Below are 23,121 nucleotides of genomic sequence, written 5' to 3'. Positions count from 1 at the left end.
CAATTACAATGTCCATAGAAACATACAAACACGAAACACTTCTAATATCCAAAGTACAAACATATACAAAACAGTACAAATGTACGCGATGCTAACAATGTTTTCCAATATAGTTTAGGCATGTACAACATCCATATCAAAATCCATATTGAGAGTTGATGGTTTGTGTCAAAAGTGCAAATCCAATAACTTTCTTGGATATAACCTAATTCACATCACCAGCTCCATGTAGAGAGATCTGCTCAATACTCTGAAACCTTGGGGAAGAAAGTGTATGTGAAAGGTTAATCAAAGAAGTAGTGAACCCAACAGTTCTGTTAGATGTAAAGACCCCATCTCTCATCACTAAGACTTTTACCAATATACTAGCCACATGCAGACATCACAGAATACACTTTGAATTCCATGTGATTACTCCCCACTTTCTGTTCCCAGGGTGTCTAAAATCATTGGTCCTCTGAGTATTATGGCTCTGAACATTTCCCACAGAGATCATTTGCTAGTTTAATAGGAGCCATGAGAGTCAGTTTAGAGGAGCAGTGGGTGAGAAGGACCTCTTCTGGAAGAGTAATGTAATGTAACATTCAGTAATGGCTGGATCTGAGGGAAAGATATGGCAGTGTTTTAAAACAGTATTCTTAAACTATGTGGGCCTGAGAGGTGTGTGTGTTAATACCAGAAACTGAGCAATGTTTTTTTTTTTTCTTAAAGATTACTTTGTTCATATGAAGGTTCTGATAAATACATTGCTGGCACTAAACCAAGTTTAAACTAGGGGAGCTGTCACCTTTCTTTAGACTGACATACTAAAAGCAATGACTGCGCTTGTGAAATGACATGGAAGGATCAGCTTTAGTCAATGAATTCATATGAAATTATTGAAATCAAGAGGCAAAACTCCACAGTATCTGTTTAGAAAGCCATGTTTATTTGTATAATACCAACAGTTCACAATTAATCTTTCTGGATATCTTTTAGGAGTTAAAGAAAAAAAAGTACAAAATTAAGGATTTTTATTTTGCATATATACTTTTTCTGTTATGTATGGAGAGAGAGTGAATTATTCATTAGCCATTTATTTGTCATAAACAATGCTAAATTCCTCTCACTTCCCAGCAGTATGAGCGAGAAAGCTGAACCTGAGCACGCGCTAGCGGGGTGGTCGTGGTGTGCAGCGCTCCGTTCCAGAATCAGGAAGTGGAAACGTTTTTTCCAACCAAAGCAGCAGTGAAACCCACACGAGCTTTATTTGTGCCACGCAGGCGCGTCTCCCAGGCCTCCGATACCAACAGTGCTCCGAGATTACAGTATGCTGAGAGAACGTTACCTGGCCCACCAGCTCAGCCTTGCCCCGCACGTCAATAAAGACTGTCAGAAATATAAAAAATATTAAAGGATCAGAAAAAGTCAAAATAGTAGAACGTATCTGACTTTAAGGCTATAGTGCATAGTGCCGTATTTATGAGCTTGTGCATCGCCCTTGTGCTCATTCCTAGCGCGTGCACTGGTGTGGTTGTCTGCACACACTGTTTTGTTTTGCTCAGTGCACAGTACATATGCAATCCTATTGCTCTTCTGTGTGCATACAGGAGCGTGCATGCTTCTTCTTGTTTTTTTAAGCGCACGAGATGAATGAATAAACGAGCTACGTGTAGAATATCGACTTTAAATCAAGCCCCCAAGCACGGAAGTGGAAGATCTGCAACTACTTTAGTATACAGTACAATGTAGCACATATGCCTCTACCTTCCCAAGACACGTGAGAGTCAGTAAGAGAGAGAGAGAGAGAGAGAGAGAGAGAAAAACACATGAGTCCTCAAACAGGTAGCATCATTCCTTCCTGATACCATCACAAGTGTGTCAGAATTACGTCTAGAGTGTGTAATCATTTTGGTCCCCTTCCGACGGATTCTTCACTTTTTAATTTTTTTTTCTTAAAACACTTCTTTGCTTTCATTACTTCAATTAGGAGAAAATAGTTCAGAAACAAATCTACAAGAGCTGTAATGTCTCCTTACAAAAATATCATCCATTGTTTAAATCCCAGAGAACAAACACGAAAAAAGACAAATTTGGTCCTTGGCTGCATGACAATGAACTGTGTTGATTGTCAACAGAATAACAGTATGCGGTGTGTGTGTGTGCGCGCACGCATCCATGTATGAAGTTACTATGGCACTAACAAATCATGTGTGCATCTCTAAGATCCAGTGGACAGTGTGATCCCTTATGTATGTGTGTGTGTGTGAGAGAGAGAGAGTGCTGCAGTCCAGCGAGTTCCACACTGCAGCCAGCAGGTGGCAGCGTGGGCGTCTGTTCACTCCGGCTTGGGCTCAGGGGTTTCAGTCTTCGCCTCACTCTCCTCGTCGCTGTCGCCGGCGGCGCGGGTGATGATGCGGCGCATGGTGAAGGGCAGATCTCCCCGCCTGCAGGAGCACAGGGTCACGCTGGAGGTCACGCCCTTGGGTTACCCACCCCCAGGACCAGCAGCGCTTGGGAGCCATCATAAACCGGCTGTGGCTTGTTGGTAGTACAGTACAACCCCAACCCCCCCCCCCCCCCCAACCCGTCAAAACATTCCATACATCGCACGTATGAACCGAGAGCTGACGCACGGCAAGAACTACAAAACTACAAAAAAACTGCCATCAATGTATCTGAAGAGTTTCTGCTATTTAGGGGCTAGGGGTCATGGCCTGCGTGTTACCTGAGCTTGCTCTTGAGGGAAGAGACCTCGCGGTTCATGGCGTCCGCAGACTCGGTGGCGTCCTCCAGCTCGCGCTGCAGTTTCCTGCGGAGGGCATTGGCACGCTGCGCCTCCTCCTCTGCCTCCTCCAGCTGCCGTTTCAGCTGTTTCATACGGCTGTTTAGCTTCTCCATCTGCAGGCATCCAACACAAAGTGGGGGGTTTGTGGTTGGGCCCGTGTAACGGTTGCAGGACCCCCAGGGTACAGTGATGTCATGTGGCTGTGTCTCAGGTGATCATGTTTAGGATCTAGTCGGTCCATGTACTGTTTTGGTAGTGGACAGTAATGTTAAAATCCCTGCACAGTATTTTCCTCAAAGTGTTACATTAGTAGGCAGTGTGTGATTAGCTTCATACTTCTGCTTCTGTTCAACATTTATTAGGCACTACAGACTGCATAAAATTACCTCTTTATTTTAATTTTTTTGTATAATTATAGGAATTACACTTTATTTGGTGTTATCGTTGACATCACAGATCATGCTAATTGACTATAGCAAATTATAAGCTACCTGATATTTCATATTCATGAACCGTGAACTCGACACCCCTCCCACACTTCCCTCACTCCACATTGCTCTACTCAAGTAACAGAGCCGCCAAGCGCATGCGAATGCTCAGCGTTTGGATGCAAGCGCGAGAAACGAGGGCAAATCAAAATGCTTCTTGTACCACAGAAAGAAATTTGAGTCTGTGGCAGCCACTTCACCAGGAATTCATTTGATAATTGGGCTCCATGCAGCTCCTGGTTTACCAACTGACTAAAGCATAAAGCTGTAGCTTTCCTGACACGCACTGGAGGCAGCGTGGATAAGGAGCGTTGTGTTCAGGGTCTGTAGTGTGTGTGTGTGTGTGTGTGTAATGAAATGTGGGGTTCAGGGTCTGTAGTGTACGAGTAATGAAGTGTGGGGTTCAGGGTCTGTAGTGTGTGTGTGTGTGTGTGTGAGTAATGGCGCGTGGTGTTCAGGGTCTGTAGAGTGTGTGTGTTAGTAATGGAGCGTGGTGTTCAGGGTCTGTAGAGTGTGTGTGTGAGAGTAATGGAGCGTGGTGTTCAAGGCCTGTACTGTGTGTGTGTGTTAGTAATGGAGCGTGGTGTTCAGGGTCTGTAGAGTGTGTGTGTTAGTAATGGAGCGTGGTGTTCAGGGTCTGTACTGTGTGTGTGTGTGAGAGTAATGGAGCGTGGTGGTCAGGGTCTGTAGAGTGTGTGTGAGTAATGGAGCGTGGTGGTCAGGGTCTGTAGAGTGTGTGTGTGTGAGTAATGGCGCGTGGTGTTCAGGGTCTGTAGTGTGTGTGTGTGTGTGTGTGTGTGTGTGTTAGTAATGGAGCGTGGTGGTCAGTGTCTGTAGAGTGTGTGTGAGAGTAATGGAGCGTGGTGTTCAAGGCCTGTACTGTGTGTGTGTGTTAGTAATGGAGCGTGGGGTTCAGGGTCTGTAGTGTGTGTGAGTAATGGAGCGTGGTGGTCAGTGTCTGTAGAGTGTGTGTGAGTAATGGAGCGTGGTGTTCAAGGCCTGTACTGTGTGTGTGTGTTAGTAATGGAGTGTGGTGTTCAGGGTCTGTACTGTGTGTGTGTTAGTAATGGAGCGTGGTGTTCAGGGTCTGTACTGTGTGTGTGTGAGAGTAATGGAGTGCGGTGTTCAGGGTCTGTACTGTGTGTGTGAGAGTAATGGAGTGCGGTGTTCAGGGTCTGTAGGTGCTGAGGTTCTCACCTGATCTTTGTACTGCTCAGCGCTCCGTCTCTCGTCATCCACCTGCAGAATGACCTCCTTCAGCTTCTTCTCAGTACGACGCACCAATTTGGAAGAAGCCTGTCTCTCTCTACACACACACACACACACACACACACACACACACACACACACACACACACACACACATTTTTGCAAATTACCTCACAACTTATGGTCTTATTCAGTATGTCCAAGCCTCTAGTCATACACATTACCAGAAACGCTACAATGATGAATGAGGAATGGCATTAGTGGGAGTAATTAGCCTCATGGCTAACTTGCTAGTACTAGTGTTTGGTCAGTACTTTCAGCCGTTTAGAACGTTCAGGTCTGACCTGGTCTCTATATCCAGCTGCTCCTCCAGCTGTGCAATTTTGGCTTCCAGGGCAGTGATGGTGGCCTTGTATTTACTCTTCACGGTTCCCTCCAACTCGGTCAGTTTAAGTTTCATCTCTTTGTTTTGGCGCTCGAACTGCGATCTCGCCCCCTCCAGGCGCTGAGAGGTACTGCGCTCAGCGGTCAGCTCCACATTCACCTGATCCACCTGAGAGGAGGGAAAGTTGACCGAGAGGCGTCGAGAGAGAAGCTTTGAGTCTGGCAGCAATTAGTAGTTGTGTAAAAGTTGTATTCCAATATCAAATAAAGTGCTTTCAACATACAAAAAGGTCCGAAAGATTCTTAAACCAGTTTTAGATCGTGTTTATATTTGTAGTTCGGTTGCCTTGGTCTGGACCAAAGCAGAAAATGGCGTTGCTTTTTAGTCTTGGTTCACTTGGGTCTACACTGACATTTACCAATGAACCTAAAGATGTATGCAAAAGTCGCATCAGCTCACCTCATATTGTGATTAAAAAGCTTTTATGAAACAAAACTGATGACGTCAGCTGAACTAGAACAACGCTCTGCTCTGGGTTAAGTGTGCTTGTGTGGACAGGGTAACGTGTGTATGCGGTAATTACACAGAAGACTGAGGGGCACAACGGTACCTGCAGTGCGGTTCTCTTCAGGCGGTCGTTGATGAGCTCCGTGTTACACTGCTCCTCCTCCAACTCCTCCTCCAGCTGGGCGATGCGCGCCTCCAGGCGTCGCTTCTCCTCAGACGTCAGAGAGCTGCACACACGCAGACAGTGAGGAGTATGAGGCAGTGTGGGTTGCAAGTTGAGGCTGTTTTGGTCGTCTGTGTGTGTGTGTGTGTGTGTGTGTGTGTGTGTGTGAGAGTGTTTACTTTTTGTTGGCCTGGTTGTTGATCTCATCCTGTAGTTCGTCTCTCTCTTGCTGTGCCTGTCTCTTCAACCGCTCTGCTGCAGCCAGCTCCTGAATGTGCCCGCACATACAGTGAAGTTGTGTGAGAGAGATTGAGAGTGTGTGTGTGTGTGTGTGTGTGTGTGTGTGTGTGTGTGTGAGAGAGAGTGTGAGTGAAAGTGCGTCAGAGTCAGTGTGTGTGAGAGAGTACCTCCTGCAGTTGGATCATGTCTGCCTCCATGCTCTTCAGCTTCTTCTCGTTCTCCTTGCTCTGGGCCAGAATATCCTCCCGGGACAAACGTGTGTCGTCCAACTCCCGCAACACGTCCTTCATTTGAGCCTGCACACGCACACACGATCAGTACAATGACTGCGCCTGAGTCTGACCGTCTCTGACCTTCAGCCCACGTGGCTGTACCTGGAGCTTCTTAAGCTGTTTGATGGCCTCGTCACGGTTCTTGTTGGCCAGGTCGATGGCTGCCTCCAGCTCCTTCAGGTCCAGCTCCAGCTTCTTGCGCGCGGCCGCGGCCACAGAGCGCTGCTTCCTCTCGTCCTCCAACTCCATCTCCATCTCCCGCACCTGGCATCGCAGACTACATTACCCAAAGTGCACTTCGCACAGACCGCCTGACCCGGAGGACGTGCCGCCCAGCCTCATCTCCTGCACCAAGGAGCAGAGACTCCATTACCCACAATGCACTGCACACAGCCCCTTTTCCTGCGCGCGTCACCTGCTTGACGAGCTGCCTCTTCTTCTCCTCGCCCATCTCATCCCTGCCAGCCAGGTCACGCTCGTACTGCGCCTTCATGGCCTGCATGTTGACCTCCAGGCGAAGCTTGGCATCCTCGGTGGCCTGCAGCTCGTCCTCCAACTCCTCCAACTGTGTGCGCATCTCCTCTAGCTGCTGCTCCATGCCCCGCTTGGACTTCTCCAACTCGTGCACCTGAGCGAGAGCACCAGGCAACCAGAGGGGGGGGGCGGGAAAGCATGGCGAGGGTTGGGGACAAAAGAAGGATCAGGGATTTGTTTTTTGGGGGGATTTCATTTAAGATCCACATTTCTGTTAAGATTTTGTTGTGTTTTTATTCAAATAAAAGCGTGGTGGACGACCAAACCCTTGGTTTGGTTACAAAGATGACACTTCTGAAATCGAGGCAGTTGAGCGAACAGGAGGGGCGCGTCTTACGCTCTTGCCAACGTCGTCCTTGGACGAGACCAGGTCCTCCATCTCGGCCCGGAGCAGCTTGTTGGTGCGGTCCATTTCCACGCGCTGGTCCATGATGGCCTCCAGCTCGCGGGTCAGCGCGAGGGCACGCGTCTCCTTCTCGCGAGCCTCGGCCTCGGCGCGGTCCCGCTCCTCCGCGTAGCGCGCCGAAATCGATTTCTCCTCGGCAAGCATCTGCACGAAGAGAGAGAGCGAGACACACACACACACACACACACACACACACACACACACACACACACACACACACACAGAGAGAGAGAGACAGAGCGAGAGAGAGAGAGTCAGAGACAGACTGTGTTAAAACAGCTTCCTTTACCTGACGGCAGTATGTACCCGTTAGTGAAAGACTCTGAAAGAGTCTGAAAGAGTGAAAGACAAAACAGAAGGTCAACAAGACACTAATTATTCTAGACTGATTAACTAATTATTTCAATCAAACCTGTCAGTAGGGCAGAGGACCCTGCAGGGTCACACACACACCTGGTCAAACTTCTTCTGCTTCTTCTCCAGGTTGGAGACGATCTGGCGCAGGTGGTCCTGGTCCACTATCAGGTCGTCCAGCTCCTGCTGGATGCGGGTCTTGGTCTTGTCCAGCTTGTCGTAGGCCAGGTTCCTCTCGTCCAGGCGCAGGGTGACGGCCTCCAGGTCGCGCTGCACCCGCTTCTTGGCTTCCTCGGTGCTCTCCAGGGAACTCATCTCCATCTCCATCTTCTTCTTCATGTCAGCCAGCTGGAGGGGGAGGAGAAGGGGTTTAGACCTCAATCAACACAAAGGGGAGCCATGATGGGTAAAGGTGCAGGTGTGTGTGTGTGTACCTGGCTCTGGACGGCAGTGAGCTGCTTCTCCACGTTCCTCTTGGCTTCCTCCTCTTCCTCCAGCTGGTCGCGCAGGCTGTTGTGGTCCTCCTCCATCTGACGCAGGCGTGAGCTGTGAGACAATTTCTGACGGGTCTCCTCCTGAAGCAGCTCCTACACAATCAGAACGAGAGAGAGAGACAAAATGATGAAAAACAAGAACACGAAAAAGTCAGAGATTTACTGCACGGCTTCACGGGTCCATGTTGAGGCCAGGGGGAACGCGACGTACCTGGACGTCCTGCAGCTGGGACTCCACAGCAGAGCAGTCTTTGGCCACTTTGATGGACTTGCCCTCGGCATCACTCAGCAGAGTGTTCGCATTGTCCAGCTCCGCCTACAGCAAACGCAAACCGCACTTCACACCCCCGAAGCGCTTCACGTGTGCACGCGTGTGCGTGTGTGTGCGTGCGAGACACACACCTGCAGCTTGGCTAACTTCTCCACCAGCTCGGCCCTCTGCTTCTCGCTCTCGGCGTGTTTCACCTGGAGCTCCTGCACCTGGGCCTCGGCTTTCTTACGCCGGTGTTCGGACTCGCCCTTCCCCTGCATCAGTGTCTGCAGCTCGATCTGCAGCTCGCTGCGCTCCGACTCCAGTGCCTGCTTCACCTTGTCCACTGAGGCCTTGTTCTACACATACGTACACACACATGCATGCCGGGGGGAGGGGTTTACAGCTACTTCCTGTGTGTGTGTGTAAAACGAAACACATCAAACACGCTGTACGTAAACTATTTCAATGCGCGTTTGTGTGTCAGAATGAATGAAAAGGAATATCAACACGGCATACAAAAGAAAGTGTGTGCGCGTGTGTGTTCGTGTACTTCTGCATGTGTGTGTATGCGCGCTCTTACTCTCTTGGCCTGCTCCAGCTGTTCGTTGAGCTCATCAAAAGCCTGGCCGTGTTTCTGTCTCATCTCCATCACCACCTGCTCGTGCACTTTAGCCTCATCCTCCAGGGTCCTCTTCAGCTGGGCCACCTCTGTCTCACGCTTCGTCCTGACACACACACACACACACACACACACACACACACACACACACACCACTGACTACTCCTGCTCCAATAAGCAAAAAAGTTCCTCCATCTAAACCCACTGAGAAAACAAGCACTGCTCAAGTGAGCAGCCATTTTGGTTCCAACCCCATGACATGCTGCCATCCCAGCTCTGACAGGCAGTCATTGTGGCGCTGTGGCAGTACCGGAGCTCCTGCTGGGCGGCGGTGGAGTCCAGCGTGTCTTCCAGCTCCGTCTTCAGGGCCTCCAGCTCCTCTCCCAGGTCGCGGCGGTGCTTCTCGGCCTTGACGCGGGCGGCCCGCTCCAGCTCAAGGTCCTCCTGCAGCTCGCTCAGCTGGGCCTCCAGCTCGCGGATCTTCTTCTGGGCCATGTTTTTCTGAGCCGCCTCTTCCTCGATCCTGCGCAGACATGGAACAAAAATGAACTAAAAGAACAAACCTGACAACTTTGCTACGCTGCTTACTGATTTTACGCTTTAACAGATGAATCACGGGCGAGGCTAGTGAGCGTGAGCATGCTGCGCTAGCTTCTAGCTTTAGGGCATTTGATTGGCTGCTCTGTGGGCCTGGGCCAGTGGAAATCAGACCTGGCCAGAGCCTCCTGGAGCTCCTCCTCCTTCTTGGCAAGCTGAGCACGGAGCTCGGCGATCTGAGCCTGGAGCTCGGCGATCTGGTCATGGAGCTCGGTGGAGTCGCCCTCCAGCTTGCGGCGGTTCTTCTCCAGTTCCTGCCTGATCTTCTCCTCCCTGCGCAGTCGGTCTGAAAACCACACACACACACACACACACACACACACAGCCCTTTACACTGGCAGACTTCTAGTCCCCTTGTATGTAAAGACATATAAAACCAACACAAACTAACACACTGAATGAGAGAACTGATCTGGGCTAATTGGGCTCATCGGGAGCTGATCTCAGATCAGTTCTCCAGGTGTCGGTCAAGGCGACATGGCCGTAGCCATGGAGGTCGACCCTACCCTCCAGGTCTGTGATCATGGCCTCGTGCTTGTTCTTCAGCTTCTGGAGGCTCTTGGATTTCTCCTCCTCCTCCGCCAGGTTGGTGGTGAACTCGGCGATCCTCTCCTCCATGAGTTTCTTCTCCTGTCGGAACACCACAGCGTCTCCCATTTTAAAAACAATTAAAATGGGTTCAGTAGTATCTCAGAAAGCTGAAGAATCCTTTTAGGTTTTAACACAATAAATGAAATTTTATTTCTGATGGTCAGGGTGGGTCACATGATCTTCACCAAGGCAACGGTTGGGTGTTGCTATTGGTTTAGTGGGCTTCAACTTCAAAAGGCTGGAAGCCGACCTTATTCAGTTTGGTGTTCTGGTCCTCCAGCACCATCACGTCCTCCTCCACCTTCTTCATCTTGGCCTCCATGGTGACACGCTCCAGCTGCAGCTTCTGACGGGCCGCCTCCTCCTCGTCCAGCTGCTGCTCCAGATCCTATTGGACGAAGGAAAAGAATACACGTGGTGTGTGTCTGCACAGGACACAGGACACAGGCAAGGTGTGCGGGACACGGGCTGCTCTACCGTGATATTCTGCTGCATCTTCTTCTTCTCGGTCTGCAGCTGATTGGCTCTCTCCTCCTCCTCCTCCACACGGGCCTCCAGGTCGTGGAGGATCTCCTCCAGCTCCTGCTTCTTGGCCACTAGCCGGTTCCTCATCTCGTCCGCCTCTGCGCACAGGTCCATCTCTGCCTGGAGCTGCTCTTGGAGGGCCACCTTCTCCGCATTCAGCTGGACACAGGAACCACAGAGCGTTAGCGTCAGTGAGTGAGTGAGTGAGTGAGTGAGCGAGTGAGCGAGGGAGCGAGGGAGCGAGCGAGGTCTTACCTGCTGGTGTTTGCTCTCCATCTCCTCCAGTTGTTTCTCGGCATTCAGATGTTTCTCTCTGACCTTGGTGAGCTCCTCGTCTTTGGCCTGCATCTCCTCTTCCTGACGGCTCACCTGGAGGAGGGGCTTCACCTGCACCACAGGTAAGAGAAGGGGGGGGAGGGGTTATCAAACTGTTCCCACCACATGGCGGGGTTCCAAGCACTCAGACTCTGAAGACAGGAGCTTCACCTTAGTGAAGAGTCTCCACCACTGCCAGTTCCTGAGTTTGAGGTAGGCAGCACAGTTCCTCTGGATCACCCGCATGGCCGTCAGCTGCTGCTGCCGCCTAGCAAACGCCCTGAAAACACACACACAGATATGAGGCGTGTATATGGGGTGTCTATGTGACTACAATACGGGATATTTACTATAACATGCCTTTGACTTTCATTATTTAACTACATGGAAAAATAATTAAAAAAAACAAAAAACAAAAACAAAACTGAGTGATGAAAAGAAATACTGTCTATTCTCAATCTATACTGTCTATACTTAAATGAGGAGTTAAGCTCCGCCCCATCCCCGCAGAACCATTTCCTGTGCATTTGATTGGCTCTCTGGAACTCACTTGCGAGCCACGTAACCACGGCACCAGGCCTGGAAGCTGATGATGACGTCCGTGATCTTCATGTCACGCTCTTCCTCCAGATGGGCTAGGACTCCCGCGCGGAAGAACACCTTGCTCTGTCCGATCCGGTACAGGTTTGGGTCCAGCTCCAGAGCTTTGATCTGACCGGTGGGGTCGGGGGAGGTGACAACAATTAGCCATATTTACTTTGGTAAACAGAATGACCTACGTGTTCCCTAAAACCTGGCCCTGTTTTCAGAAATGGGCTGAAGAAATCTGACCACAGACCAGCATGACTCGTCACTGTACTTATGATTACGGAGAAGACTACGGCAGGAACACTGATCCAGTGTCAGCGCTTGATCTCTCACCATCAACACGCTGGCCTGTTTGCCATCCATGAATCCTTTGGGGATAGCGTTGGGAGTAAGGATCTCGTACCTGGGGGGGCAGGAACATGCGTCAGTCGCCACGATTTCCATTCAGAAACACACAGCAGAACCCAAACCTTCAACAAACTGAGTAAAAAAGCAGCCAAAGAAGTGGAAGCCACGGCTGCCCTGAAACTCCGGAGTGGATGGACTGGACCAATCACACATGCTAATGAACAGGAGAGCAGAATCAGGTGCAAGCGCGCTCGGCTTGTCCAGGAACGCAGACCGACACGTCCGGCCTGGAAGGTCTCACACCCAGCTGCTGAAACCCCATTGCGCCCCTTCAGAGCTGAGACAGGCGTGTTCGCTCCCCATCAGGTCACAAAAGGTCACGCTAGCAGGAAGTGGGATTTGGGCTCGGCTACCTCTGTCTGAACTCCTGGAAGACGATGCGGTTGGGGAAGCCTTGTCTGCAAATACGGATCCCCTCCAAAACGCCGTTACACCTGAGCTGGTCCAGAACCAGGTGGGGGTCCAGCTTACCCGCCTGAGAGAGACAGAGACACACACACACGGTGAGCTGGGTTATGAGAGGAGCAGCTCTAGTGGTGTGATTGTCTGGAGACCCACAGGCCTCCATACCTCCCCACCCTCCACTAGGCTGAAGCAGAGTGGGACTTTAGCCCTGTACACCCACTGACTAACCCTGAGGAGGAACCTGAGAGAGGTTCTTCAAAGATTGAGCAGAAGAGTTTGGCCCTGGCGGTGGTGGGGGTAGGGGCGCAAGGTTCCGGTACCTTCTTCTCGTGGTTGGGGATGATGCAGCGGACGAAGTTGGGGTTGGTGTTCCTCAACGTGGTCATCAGCTTGGACAGCTGCTCCTTATACAGCTGGCCCACAGTCCGGAACATCCCCTTACGGGTCTTAAACGCACCAGGCATCTCGGACATGCCCGCCACCTTATCCAAACCCACGATGCGATCCACTGAGAGAGAGAGATTAAAAAAAGGATTATGACGTGAATTATGTAGACTCATGGGCTGAGCACACAAATTGCCTATATTTACCCACAGTCCTGTGGGATTGCATACAAACAAACCAAAATAAATAAACTGGTGACAAACTACAGACCCACACGGTGAATGTAGGAGTGAGGGGAGGTGGAGGGGTCACACAGCGAGGGGAGACACACGATGCCAGTGAAGTGTGTAAGGGAGGAGGCATTCATGGGAAAATGGAACCAGTTCCAGTCTCACAATGTGAGAAGGTTTTCCCCTCAGTTAAATGCTTGTGCACATTTGTACGTGAGGAACAGTACATGAAAGAGTAGCCTCAAAGTGTGTGTGTGTGTGTGTGTGTAAGGAATATGTATAATTCTGTGAAATCTACTGTGCTTTTGTGGAAATGCATCTTGTGCAATGACAGAACCAAACCCATGCAGTATATACCCATTTCTGCAGTACCCAAGACCAACAGCAGGGGGCCCCAACCACACTATTACACAGAGAGGGAGAAAGGGAGAAAGATGAGTGGTTGCAGAGAACCGTAGAGGAGTTTTAGACCTCACACACACCCCAACACACACACCCCCCAACACAGCCAAGGGGGAGAAAAGAAATCAATGCAGGATGGAGAAAAATAAAGAGAAACAAAAAAAGGAAAGAAATCAGAAAGATGTCGGCTGGCTCAAAATGAGAAAACGCTGCACCTCCCAGAGCTAATGGAAAGGGAGAGAGAGAGAGAGGGAAGGAAGGAGGATAAGAAGTGGGCAAATACAGAGGGCTAGAGAGCAGAGAGTCAGAGGAGAAACATGAGAACAACAATAGAAGATCAAACAACTCCAGCACTGACCCTGGCACACCAGCCACTGGCATTCTGCCCAACATTCCTGAAATTCTCAGTGCAGTCTAGAACGCAAATTCTCTAAACCTTCCCAAATACAGTTTCCACCTCTCTAAACCAAACCCCTTGCATTTTGGCAACACGCACACACGCGGTCCCTGTGACCGGTCTGCCCAGAGGGTCAGGGCCCTCTGACCTCACCATGGTTCTGGCCTCCACTCACCGTCTTTCCACAGCTCAGACACAAACTTGTCGGTGGACTGGTTAAGCAGAGTTGCCACGTTATCGTTCAGAGGGTCCATGTTCTTCATCAGCCACTCGTCTGCTTTATAATCCACCTTGGGGCGAGAGTGGGTGCGAAAGACAGACAGAGATAAAAAGAGACAGTGTGAGAGAGAGAGAGAGAGATATACTTTAATTACAGTCCTACAACACTGCAAGTCTGCATTTAATGTTTCCAGGTGATAATTCTGGTCTGGGGTCAGGGTTATTCCTCCCCTATAGAGGAGTTGGGACAGGTGGGTGGGCGGACCCCCGGGCAGTGGACTGGGGCGGAGCTCTCACCTTGCCGGCGTAGTGGATGATGCAGAAGTCGGCCTCGTCCTTCAGTTTCTTGGGCTTGAAGAACTTGGGGTGCGTGCCCTGCTCCTGCAACACCTTCTCCACGAAGCTCTTGTCGGTGGCTTTGGGGAACCAGCACTCCTCGTCCAGCAGGGCCAAGATGCCTGGGGGACCGGTCTGGGCACAGGACACAGCTGTCAGACGTCTGGCACCAGGCTTACGTGCGCACCTGCTGGTTTCGCAAGACCTTTCACTCGAGTTCATGCATGCCATGTTCCTCTCTAAAAAAAACACACGCAGGATCCTCTCCTTCTAGAGCCCACACAGACCAGGTCCTTCCCCGGGCTGCTGCTGTAGGAGCACACGTGTGTGTGTGTGTGTGTGTGTGTGTGTGTGTGTGCGCCCCAGTCTGCGCCCCTACTCACGGGCTTCTCGATGAGGTCAATGCAGGGCTGCAGGTCCAGGCCGAAGTCGATGAAGCTCCACTCGATGCCCTCACGCTGGTACTCCTCCTGCTCCAGGATGAACATGGTGTGGTTGAAGAGCTGCTGGAGCTTCTCATTGGTGTAGTTGATGCACAGCTGCTCGAAGGAGTTCAGCTGGAGGGAGGAGAGGAAAGGTACTCGTTAGGGCCCTGCTACTCCCCCTGGGAGAGCACAGGCTTGACCTCTCTCTCGGATGTACACTGTAGGCCATTGCTGGATAGAAGATCCTGTGGCGTCACATTTTCTAAGCATCGCGCGATGCTGACTTCCCCCCCGACTCCTTCCCCTCACCGCACCTCGAAGATCTCGAAGCCGGCGATGTCCAGGATGCCGATGAAGGAGGCGCCCTGCCGCTTGGTCTTGTCCAGCGCCTTGTTGATACGCATGACCAGCCAGCGGAACATGCGCTCATACGTGGCCTTGGCCAGCGCCTCCACCGCAAACTCTGCCTGCTCCTGCGTCTGCGCCTTCTGCACGTAGTCCCGCCCCACCTTGATCCGTGGGGAGAGGATGGCCCGCGTGAAGTCCGTCACGTTCATGCCCATCAGGTGACACACCTTCTGGGCAGCTGGAGGGAGGGAGGGATCAGAAGGAGGAGGGGTTGGTGTTGTGGGTGGTGTAGAGAGTCATTCAGAGCTCCCCTAACAGGTGAGGTTAGTGTCTGTTAGTGTCCAGACTGAGGCAGCACGGGTTCTGAATGCGTGGTGAGACGGGCGACAAAACACTGGGATGGCGAACCTGTGTCGTCGGGCATGGATGCCTGGTCCGAGTGGCGTTCCTTCTTAAAGCTAATATTACCCAGCTGGAGCACAGAAGACACAACCCTGAGGAGACCTGCGAGGACACACAAACACACCCCAAAAACTTAAGCTACAGAATTTCTACCAAAAAAAGGGGGTAGGAAAAAAAAGTATTAAATTTCCTTCTAGCACTAAGACGGGTCTGGCGGGGGAGGGGTGTGGCGCGTACCGATCTGTTCGTCCTCGGAGAAGCCCATGATGCGCATGGCCTCTAGGGTGTCTGTATACATGTCCTTGTCCTGCTGCCCAGGAATGGTGACGTTCCCGTTGGACAGGAAGCGGTACTTACTATAGCCCTCCAGGCACAGCTCGGCTAACACACACACACACAAACACACGCACGCACGTCACAGCTCGGCTACAACAGTTACAGCTCAGCTACAACAGTCACACACACACACACACACGTACAGCTCGGCTACAACACACACCAGGCACCGCTCAGCCGGGGAAAAAGAAATACATAATCTAACAATAAATAAGATCACCTACTTTTAAAAATAAAATCTTAGGAAGAGTAAAGGGTGTGAATCACACACCCTTGGGGCTGGCCGTAAAACGTGTCGTAATAAAAGCGCACAGTGGCGGTCTGTGCGGGTCACTCACTGCGGACTTTGTCCCCGGAGCCGGAGAGCATGTAGTAGAAGACATGGAAGGTCCTCTCGTCACGCGCCTGACGGATTGCGCGGGATTTCTCCAGCAAGTCTGCGAGACGGCTGGTTAAGGAACTGCGGGGCACGGGCAAAGGGAATGAGCCGCCGTCCCAGGACTAGACGCGGGACAATGCAGCGGGTCTGAACCCAGGAACTCCTTCATTTTAGAAACTGATCTCCTTCCGATTTGAAAATTAAAACAATGTTCTTAAAAGTGTGAAAATGGCTTGAAAGCGGCAGAAGGATACAGGTCTCGATGTTGGCGCCCACAATGTAACCGTTGACATCAAAATTGATTCTGATGAATTTGCCCTGAGAGGGGGAATGTTACTGCGTGAGAACGCAAAACCCAAACCAGACAGAGATGACAAGCATGCTGTAGCAAGAGGGGAGTGTTCTTACGAATCGTGAAGAGTTGTCGTTCTTGACGGTTTTGGCATTACCAAAGGCCTCAAGGATGGGGTTTGCCTGCAGAAGTTGCTTCTCCAGCTCCCCCTAGTGGTCACACAGAGAAACACAGCCACATAGCACTAAGCGTGATGAAGGGGACTGAGACCAGAACTCGGAACAGGTACAGAACCCTTGGTAACTTACCAGGACTTACCATCTCAGGGTTGCTACAGTCAGCATGAAACACAAACACAATGCAGCTACAAGTGCAGTAGTTCCTCACACCAGCCAACCCCCCCCCCCCCCCACACACACACAGAGTGAAATATGGACACCATAAACCAATATGATGCGCTTCCAATTAACTCAAACCCAGGAATCCCATCACCTTACAGAAGACCCAGTCTGACCCAGGACCTCATGCACGGAACCCACCTATACATGACATGCAAATGAACTCGATGCCCCACCCAGAACAGTGGCTTATACAAATAAGCAAAATGTACAGACCAAAAACACCCAACTCTTTCCACATAGGAATCAAAGTCCAGATGGGCACATGGCCAAGGCCCTTCTTAAAAATGCACTGGCTGTAGCTCTGCGGTTGACAGTGGATGGGCCGAATCTCTGTGGGGCCTCGACTTCCTGTGTGCACAGAGCTCCGGTGCACCCCCATCCACAACCCCATACACACCCCCATCGTTGAGTTAGGATTAGAGTTGGCCAAGCTCAGATAAACAAAACAAATAATCAATTTCAGTGACCTCAAACGTCTGCTGAATCAGACGTTCCGAAATCTTAAACCATCCCCGCCTATTGCGCAAGATGGTGGACATCATTAGCAAAGCCCATCTCTCAGGCTGGGACTAAGGACTGGCGCAAATCCAGATGTAAATCGTTCCTTTCCTCTGCCATGTTGTAATTAAGCGCGCCTCTGGCTTGTGGTTAAGGCAGCTCAGACTCTCCTGCTAGGTTGGTCACGCAGTGAAGACCGGCAGAGGGCAGCGTCGCCGCTCCACTCCAGCAGAGGGCAGCTACATGCCGGTTTGGCTCAGAGGCCACAGGAAAAAGACATACAAAAACTGTGCATGGAATGGACAGCACGCACGCACACGCACACCCCAACTCAGGCAGGAAGCACAGATGCCGTCGGCAGACACACACACAGCAAGAAGTCGCGCACTCTTGCATGTGATGTCGGTCCGCCACAACCTGACCCCACAGACACAGAGACGTGGTCCACTCAGAGACACACCTGTCCACTCAGGGACACACCTGTCAACTCAGACAGACAAGACTGGGAGAAAACCTCTGGCGTTTCACACGAGCAGTAACAGAACCTGTGATTGGAGGGTTCACGTTTCACGCTCCAGTCACTGATCATGATGCTGACCAGAGCAGGTGCTTCCGTAACGTAGGCAGAAACCTTCGCTGATGGTAAACTGCTTGGATGAGGGCCTACACGCAGTGCTGTTCATTTAGTGTTCTACTGTCAGCTGTCACTCACACAAGTTTACTGTTCGGCATCTTTGTAAAACCGACTACATGTGAAACGCTATATACAGCAACAGAGCTAAAAGCACCGACTCCTGCGTGAAGTTCCCAGTTTTGTCTGTCTGAATGACACTGTGCTTTCTGCATCAACAGGAAAGACACGGGGCAGTCCGCGCGACCAGCCGAGAAGCACACATCAGTGGTGAGGGGAAAAGAAAGAGTGAGCGCGAAAGAGGGGGTGAGAGAGAGAGAGAGAGAGAGAGAGAGAGAGAGAGAGAGAGAGAGAGCGCGCGAGAGAGAGAGGTGGGATGGGTGAGAGGTCAGGTGGGTGAGAGGCAAGAGACGTGATGAGAACGTTTATAACTCACATGTGACAGGACCGAGCTGCTCTGTTGATGGAAAGAAAAAACAAAACTCAAAACTCAAAGTGCTAAAGATAAACATATAAACAAATAGTCCTCCAGTGTTGGTGGTTTTGAGAGGAGACAGATTAACTGCCCTCTCTAAATACGTGACTAACGTGGACATCTGTGAAACCCTGGCGTTTCACACACACACACACACACACACACACACACACACACACACACACACGTACAATGTACAACAAACAAAAACCAAACAACAGAAAATGCTGACAATCTCTGCAGACTCTTCAGATACAGAAACATTGTGTTGGTTAGGTAACAGAGATGGCGGTGTACCCTCAGTGGGCATATAAAAACCTATAGGAGACCGGTGTGGGAGGGAGCATGTGCGAGTGATTAGCACTCCTTGCAGGAGAATCAGGCAGAGCAGAGATGGAGGGGCTATGACATCAGAGAACCATGTTCAGGTGCTTTTGAATCTTCACACACACACACACACCCGTGCAGTCTAATTATCTAGATCGCACAGGACCCAACCAAGTCCCACGGCCATTAGCTTGTGCATACCGTAACACAGACTGGAAGCATTTAGAGAAGCGTATAGAACACCACACCACCCACACAAACACACACAGCCCATTAAGGGCAAAAATGAGACATGGGAAAATGTTCTCTGCTCTGATAGAGGGAGGATGGCACCATTTGAGAGGTTTCCACCATTACACAGAAGAAAGGCAGGAAAGAGCAGAGCAGACAGGAGTCCAGCAATCTGCCATAGTGCTGTAGAGAGGACGCGAGAGACTCTAACCTGGTCTTTTTTGGTCTTGTGAGATGAAGCCACATGGGCTAGATACTGAATGACCTTCTTGGTGTTCTCTGTCTTCCCTGCACCGGACTCACCCCTAAACACACACACACACACACACGCAGACACACGCACAGTGAAACACTGGTTCCTCTACAGTTCCTTTGAATGGCCTGTGGTGTAGCTGGGACACTCACGTGCACAGGATGGACTGGTCCTCACGGTCTGTGGACAGAGGAAGAGCAGAAAAGAAATGAGGAGATTTGCAGCCCACTAGTCCCCCGCTTAGAGACCCCCGGAGCTCCAGGACCGCTCAGGGACTGCTCCCACAGTTCAAATGTCAAGTGGCCCGGTACAGCATTTCAGTGTCTTTGATTTATTCATTTGAGTCTCTGCCATTCTAAAACAGGCCTGGAGCATAAAAATGCAACTTGGCAAAAGTAATTTTCAGCTGAATATTCTATTTGGTAAAACCATTTCAGGGAATACAGACATTATCTATAGCACACAACCCCAGAGCTTCGTCTCGCTAACAGGAACTGCTTGGCTCACATACAGGAAATTGATATCCGGCTTCCTGTAACTGGGAAAGAAGCTGTCTTTCAAGCACCTCCAGCACGAACACCAACCTGGCTATGCCAGCTGACCACCAAACCTGCTAGAACACAACTCCATGTTCCCAGGGCAACCCACGACATCACTGAGCTACGTCCTGTTAGCAGTAAAAATATAAAACTACCAGAGACCGAAATTGAGGTCAGTGCCTTGTCTGTTGGACATCTCCTTGATGTACTCAGGAAACCTCATTAAAGCCCTGCGGGGAAATCTGGGAAATTGTGTTCTTTGTCTCTTTAGCGCTCTGCTTCACAAAGGGGAGGGGCTAAAACCACAGCAGTCCAATCAGAAGTGTTTTTGATGTGGTATGGAACCTGTTTGGCTGTGCAAGTGTAGGCATGCCTCAGACCTTAGGAGCTCAGACATGTACGACAGTAACTGATACGTTACTACGAAGTAATCTTTCAGCGTCCGCGCTCATGAGCAAACAGTATGATAGCGCAGATACCACAGATATGTACACATGCGTGTGTGTGTTCCTTACCTTGCATCATGCTCCTGTAGGCCGTGTCTGTGATGGCGTAGATGTGGGGGGGCATCTCATGGCGCTTTTTGCCCTTGTACATCTCAATGATCTCTTCTGAATAGATGGGCAGGTTTTTATAGGGGTTGATCACCACACAGAACAACCCAGAGTATGTCTGCATACACACACACACACACACACACACACACACACACACACAGGCATATTTATTTAACGCAAGGATAGAAGGTAGTGTGTTTGCCATGTGGTACTGAATGCCCGAGTGTCCACACTATGGCACAGGCTGCCATACGCAGCCTGGAGCTGAACCTGCTCCTCACGCAACTCTTCAGCAGCAGCCAACAACTGCGGCTAAAACACGCATTCACTCAAAGAGCTGTCTTCTTCAGCAGAGACTCTCTCCCTGGAGGGGTGTGGTGATGGCTCTCCAAAGAGCCCTCTCTGTCTGACCCCAACCATACGCCCATCTTTCACCACCCGGGGCCTTTTCCATAAACGGCGTCATTAATCTCCCACTTCCCCCAGACCCACGCATCATCACCTTCCTGTTTCTTCCCAGAACTCTCCACTCATCCACCCCCCCCCCCCCCCCCCCCCCCCCGTCTTGCACACACATCCACCCAAACACCCACCCACCCAGAGTGTGTGAGGTTCAGGGCCAGCATTAAGTGTGACTGGGTCTCGGCAATGCCAGAAAAGGACTCCATGGTCATGACATGATAAAGCTTTGTTGCCTCAGTGTGTTAGTGTGTGTGCATCCAAACATCCCCCACACGAGTGAAGACCTGACTCACTTCAGATCTAACCAACAGCTCTCTGCATGGGTCTCTCTCTTCTTCTTTCAAGACATTCTTCTCCCCCTCCTCTGTATTACATATTGTTCCCTGGAGTTTCCTGTTTACCAAAGAACTCCAAAACATGGCGTGTCTGTAAGTGTGTTTTTCTCTCTGACTCCTTCACGAGTGATTAGCTCAGAAATGCACGTCCATGTGACACATGTACACCCCCCCCCATTCCTCTCGGTGCGGTTGCTAGCGTAGTTTTCTCTGAGCCAGGACGCCGAGCCCATCTGGGATGCCCGTTCAGCGCCTCCCCTCGCCCTCTACACTCCGGCCTGCAGTTTGGGGCCAGGGGAAGTGGAGCTCAGGTGGCGTCCAGGAACGAGGCCGCCCCACGCTCCTGGCGCTCCAGGAACCGGAGGCCTAAGGTCACACGGGGACAGCCGCCTCAGCGTTCCGCCCTGTGAGTGAATTTGGCTCGACGCGGTGGCGTATCATACCCACGCCATGCGTGCGCGGAGGGCAAGCGGCGACTCACGTAGATGAGGCCGGAGTAGTAGCGCTCCTTCAGGTTGTGCAGCACTGATGCCTCGTTCAGACACGTCAGCTCCGCCATGTCCTCCACCTTGCTGAACTTGGGCGGGTTCATCTTCTGGACGTCGTCCTTGTTGACGCGCACCTTCTTGCCAGAGTCGGCCAGCTCCACGACCACCTCGTCCCCATGCTCTTCCTTCAGGGAGCCCGCTTCGAAGCCCAGCCGCTCCGACGGCACCCACACCAGCTTCTTGGTGGCCCAGTCGGCCTGAGCCAGCGGGTTGTTGACGAGGGAGCGGTCCACGTACAGGTACTTGTCTGCAGCTGACATGGTTGCTGCAAAGAGGGAGAACAGGAGACGGGAGAGAGAGGTTAGAGGTGGTGGAGAGACCGACACCATTCGAGCGCTGAAGCGCCGACGTTCAGTCAAACCCACCAAAAACATACGAGGTTATTTTTATGCTACGGGTGCGGAAAAAAGGCCCGACGCAGTGACTGTTCAGAATGCGTTTCTGCTGGAGCACAAATGTGTGTTTGGAAAAATGACCTGAATATGGCAGGAGTAGGTCTGCTAAGACAATAGCAGGCATGGAGCAAAAATATCGGTGGGCACCACACTGCACATAGCAAAGGGAACGCGGGTCTAAACGGCGCCTGCAGAACACCCACTCGAGATTGAATTCCCTTTAACCTAGAGAGATTGGACGAAAATCTGTTTTTTGGGGAAGCCGCGCAAGATTGTGGGCCCGACCGTCATCGCGCAGAGTAACTGTCTGTAAGGAATGTGGTACCATGGAAATACAGAATTACAAATGCACAACCAAAGTTGCCGTAACCTCGCCCTCTATAATAACGCGGTTAGAAGGATGTACACAAAGCCTAGTTCTCAAATGGGCGCGTGCTCACACCCGCCCCGTAGATTCGCACTAACGTGAACAAAACAAAACTCCTCAAATAAGGAGCTCGCCAGCTAGGACTATTTTTAGATCACCAATTATTGGTGTGCGAACATCACATTCAATCGTGTCCGGCCATGACATTCGCATTTTCCCACATGCACGGCAAACACGCGGACGTATGAGGGTCGAGAGGGTGCGTGCACCTTCGACAGCGCAGCGAATCCAGCGACACACTTCACCTGGACTGCAAAAAAAAAACCAGTTCTACAGGTTATGCACCGTAAAACCAGCTTACTGTCCAAGTATTCCAATAACATGTTATTCGCCAATATTAATACTAGAGTAAAACAGGCTACATGACTCATGGAAATTATTTATGTTCTCAGTTCCTTTTCATACATAGGCCCTCAGTAAACCAGGGCACGCGTGGGTGTGTGTGTGTTGAGACCAGGTTAGGTCTGAAGCGCTAAAACATATTTTAAACAGCACATTGCCTTGGTGCCAGATGTCGGTACAACTGTATGTTACGCAACTGCTCTCGCTCACTCATGGACCAAATCAGATCACGATTTAGGAAACAGCAGCAGAAACAGCACTCTGGGAATGTTCACCTTCTGCTGGCTTTTTTGGTTTAAATATGTGGTTTGGACAAACGACTTTGTTGATTACACGGTTCACAGACAATTTAAACAATTTGTGCCTTTTGAAGCAACATGTCCGAGCGTGAGACCTGTGCCTTCATCCAGAAATCGCGCAGAATGAGTTA

General features: G+C 50.8%; 1 protein-coding gene across 2 annotated transcripts in view; it reads right to left on the bottom strand.

The window, feature by feature from the left end:
• Window positions 1-907: 907 nt before the first annotated feature.
• Window positions 908-23,121, bottom strand: part of LOC113584852 (myosin-9) — a 30,711-nt gene continuing 8,497 nt past the window's right edge. Inside the window, exons 2-41 of one of the 2 annotated variants that reach the window (XM_027022036.2) lie at window positions 21,461-21,792; window positions 20,141-20,297; window positions 19,239-19,266; window positions 19,045-19,138; window positions 18,237-18,257; window positions 16,387-16,479; window positions 16,233-16,296; window positions 15,938-16,036; window positions 15,501-15,644; window positions 15,270-15,365; window positions 14,828-15,099; window positions 14,472-14,645; window positions 14,050-14,223; window positions 13,709-13,823; window positions 12,441-12,628; window positions 12,069-12,190; window positions 11,641-11,710; window positions 11,270-11,430; window positions 10,891-10,999; window positions 10,660-10,791; window positions 10,357-10,563; window positions 10,130-10,267; window positions 9,795-9,918; window positions 9,403-9,574; window positions 9,002-9,214; window positions 8,653-8,797; window positions 8,222-8,428; window positions 8,031-8,135; window positions 7,760-7,912; window positions 7,425-7,673; window positions 6,903-7,115; window positions 6,447-6,659; window positions 6,134-6,295; window positions 5,927-6,055; window positions 5,699-5,787; window positions 5,460-5,583; window positions 4,809-5,017; window positions 4,453-4,561; window positions 2,708-2,880; window positions 908-2,426 (exon numbers count right to left, since the gene is read on the bottom strand). In XM_027022036.2, coding sequence (XP_026877837.2) covers window positions 2,318-2,426; window positions 2,708-2,880; window positions 4,453-4,561; window positions 4,809-5,017; window positions 5,460-5,583; window positions 5,699-5,787; window positions 5,927-6,055; window positions 6,134-6,295; window positions 6,447-6,659; window positions 6,903-7,115; window positions 7,425-7,673; window positions 7,760-7,912; window positions 8,031-8,135; window positions 8,222-8,428; window positions 8,653-8,797; window positions 9,002-9,214; window positions 9,403-9,574; window positions 9,795-9,918; window positions 10,130-10,267; window positions 10,357-10,563; window positions 10,660-10,791; window positions 10,891-10,999; window positions 11,270-11,430; window positions 11,641-11,710; window positions 12,069-12,190; window positions 12,441-12,628; window positions 13,709-13,823; window positions 14,050-14,223; window positions 14,472-14,645; window positions 14,828-15,099; window positions 15,270-15,365; window positions 15,501-15,644; window positions 15,938-16,036; window positions 16,233-16,296; window positions 16,387-16,479; window positions 18,237-18,257; window positions 19,045-19,138; window positions 19,239-19,266; window positions 20,141-20,297; window positions 21,461-21,787 — 5,883 coding nt within the window. In that variant the 5' untranslated portion in view covers window positions 21,788-21,792 and the 3' untranslated portion in view covers window positions 908-2,317. The remainder of the gene's footprint in view (window positions 2,427-2,707; window positions 2,881-4,452; window positions 4,562-4,808; window positions 5,018-5,459; window positions 5,584-5,698; window positions 5,788-5,926; window positions 6,056-6,133; window positions 6,296-6,446; window positions 6,660-6,902; window positions 7,116-7,424; window positions 7,674-7,759; window positions 7,913-8,030; window positions 8,136-8,221; window positions 8,429-8,652; window positions 8,798-9,001; window positions 9,215-9,402; window positions 9,575-9,794; window positions 9,919-10,129; window positions 10,268-10,356; window positions 10,564-10,659; window positions 10,792-10,890; window positions 11,000-11,269; window positions 11,431-11,640; window positions 11,711-12,068; window positions 12,191-12,440; window positions 12,629-13,708; window positions 13,824-14,049; window positions 14,224-14,471; window positions 14,646-14,827; window positions 15,100-15,269; window positions 15,366-15,500; window positions 15,645-15,937; window positions 16,037-16,232; window positions 16,297-16,386; window positions 16,480-18,236; window positions 18,258-19,044; window positions 19,139-19,238; window positions 19,267-20,140; window positions 20,298-21,460; window positions 21,793-23,121) is intronic. The other variant, XM_027022037.2, reaches the window with a different exon arrangement.

Source organism: Electrophorus electricus, chromosome 4 (assembly GCF_013358815.1).
Source record: "Electrophorus electricus isolate fEleEle1 chromosome 4, fEleEle1.pri, whole genome shotgun sequence".
Taxonomy (NCBI): domain Eukaryota; kingdom Metazoa; phylum Chordata; class Actinopteri; order Gymnotiformes; family Gymnotidae; genus Electrophorus; species Electrophorus electricus.
Note: the sequence above shows the minus strand (reverse complement) of the source record. Positions and strands in the feature narration are given on the sequence as shown.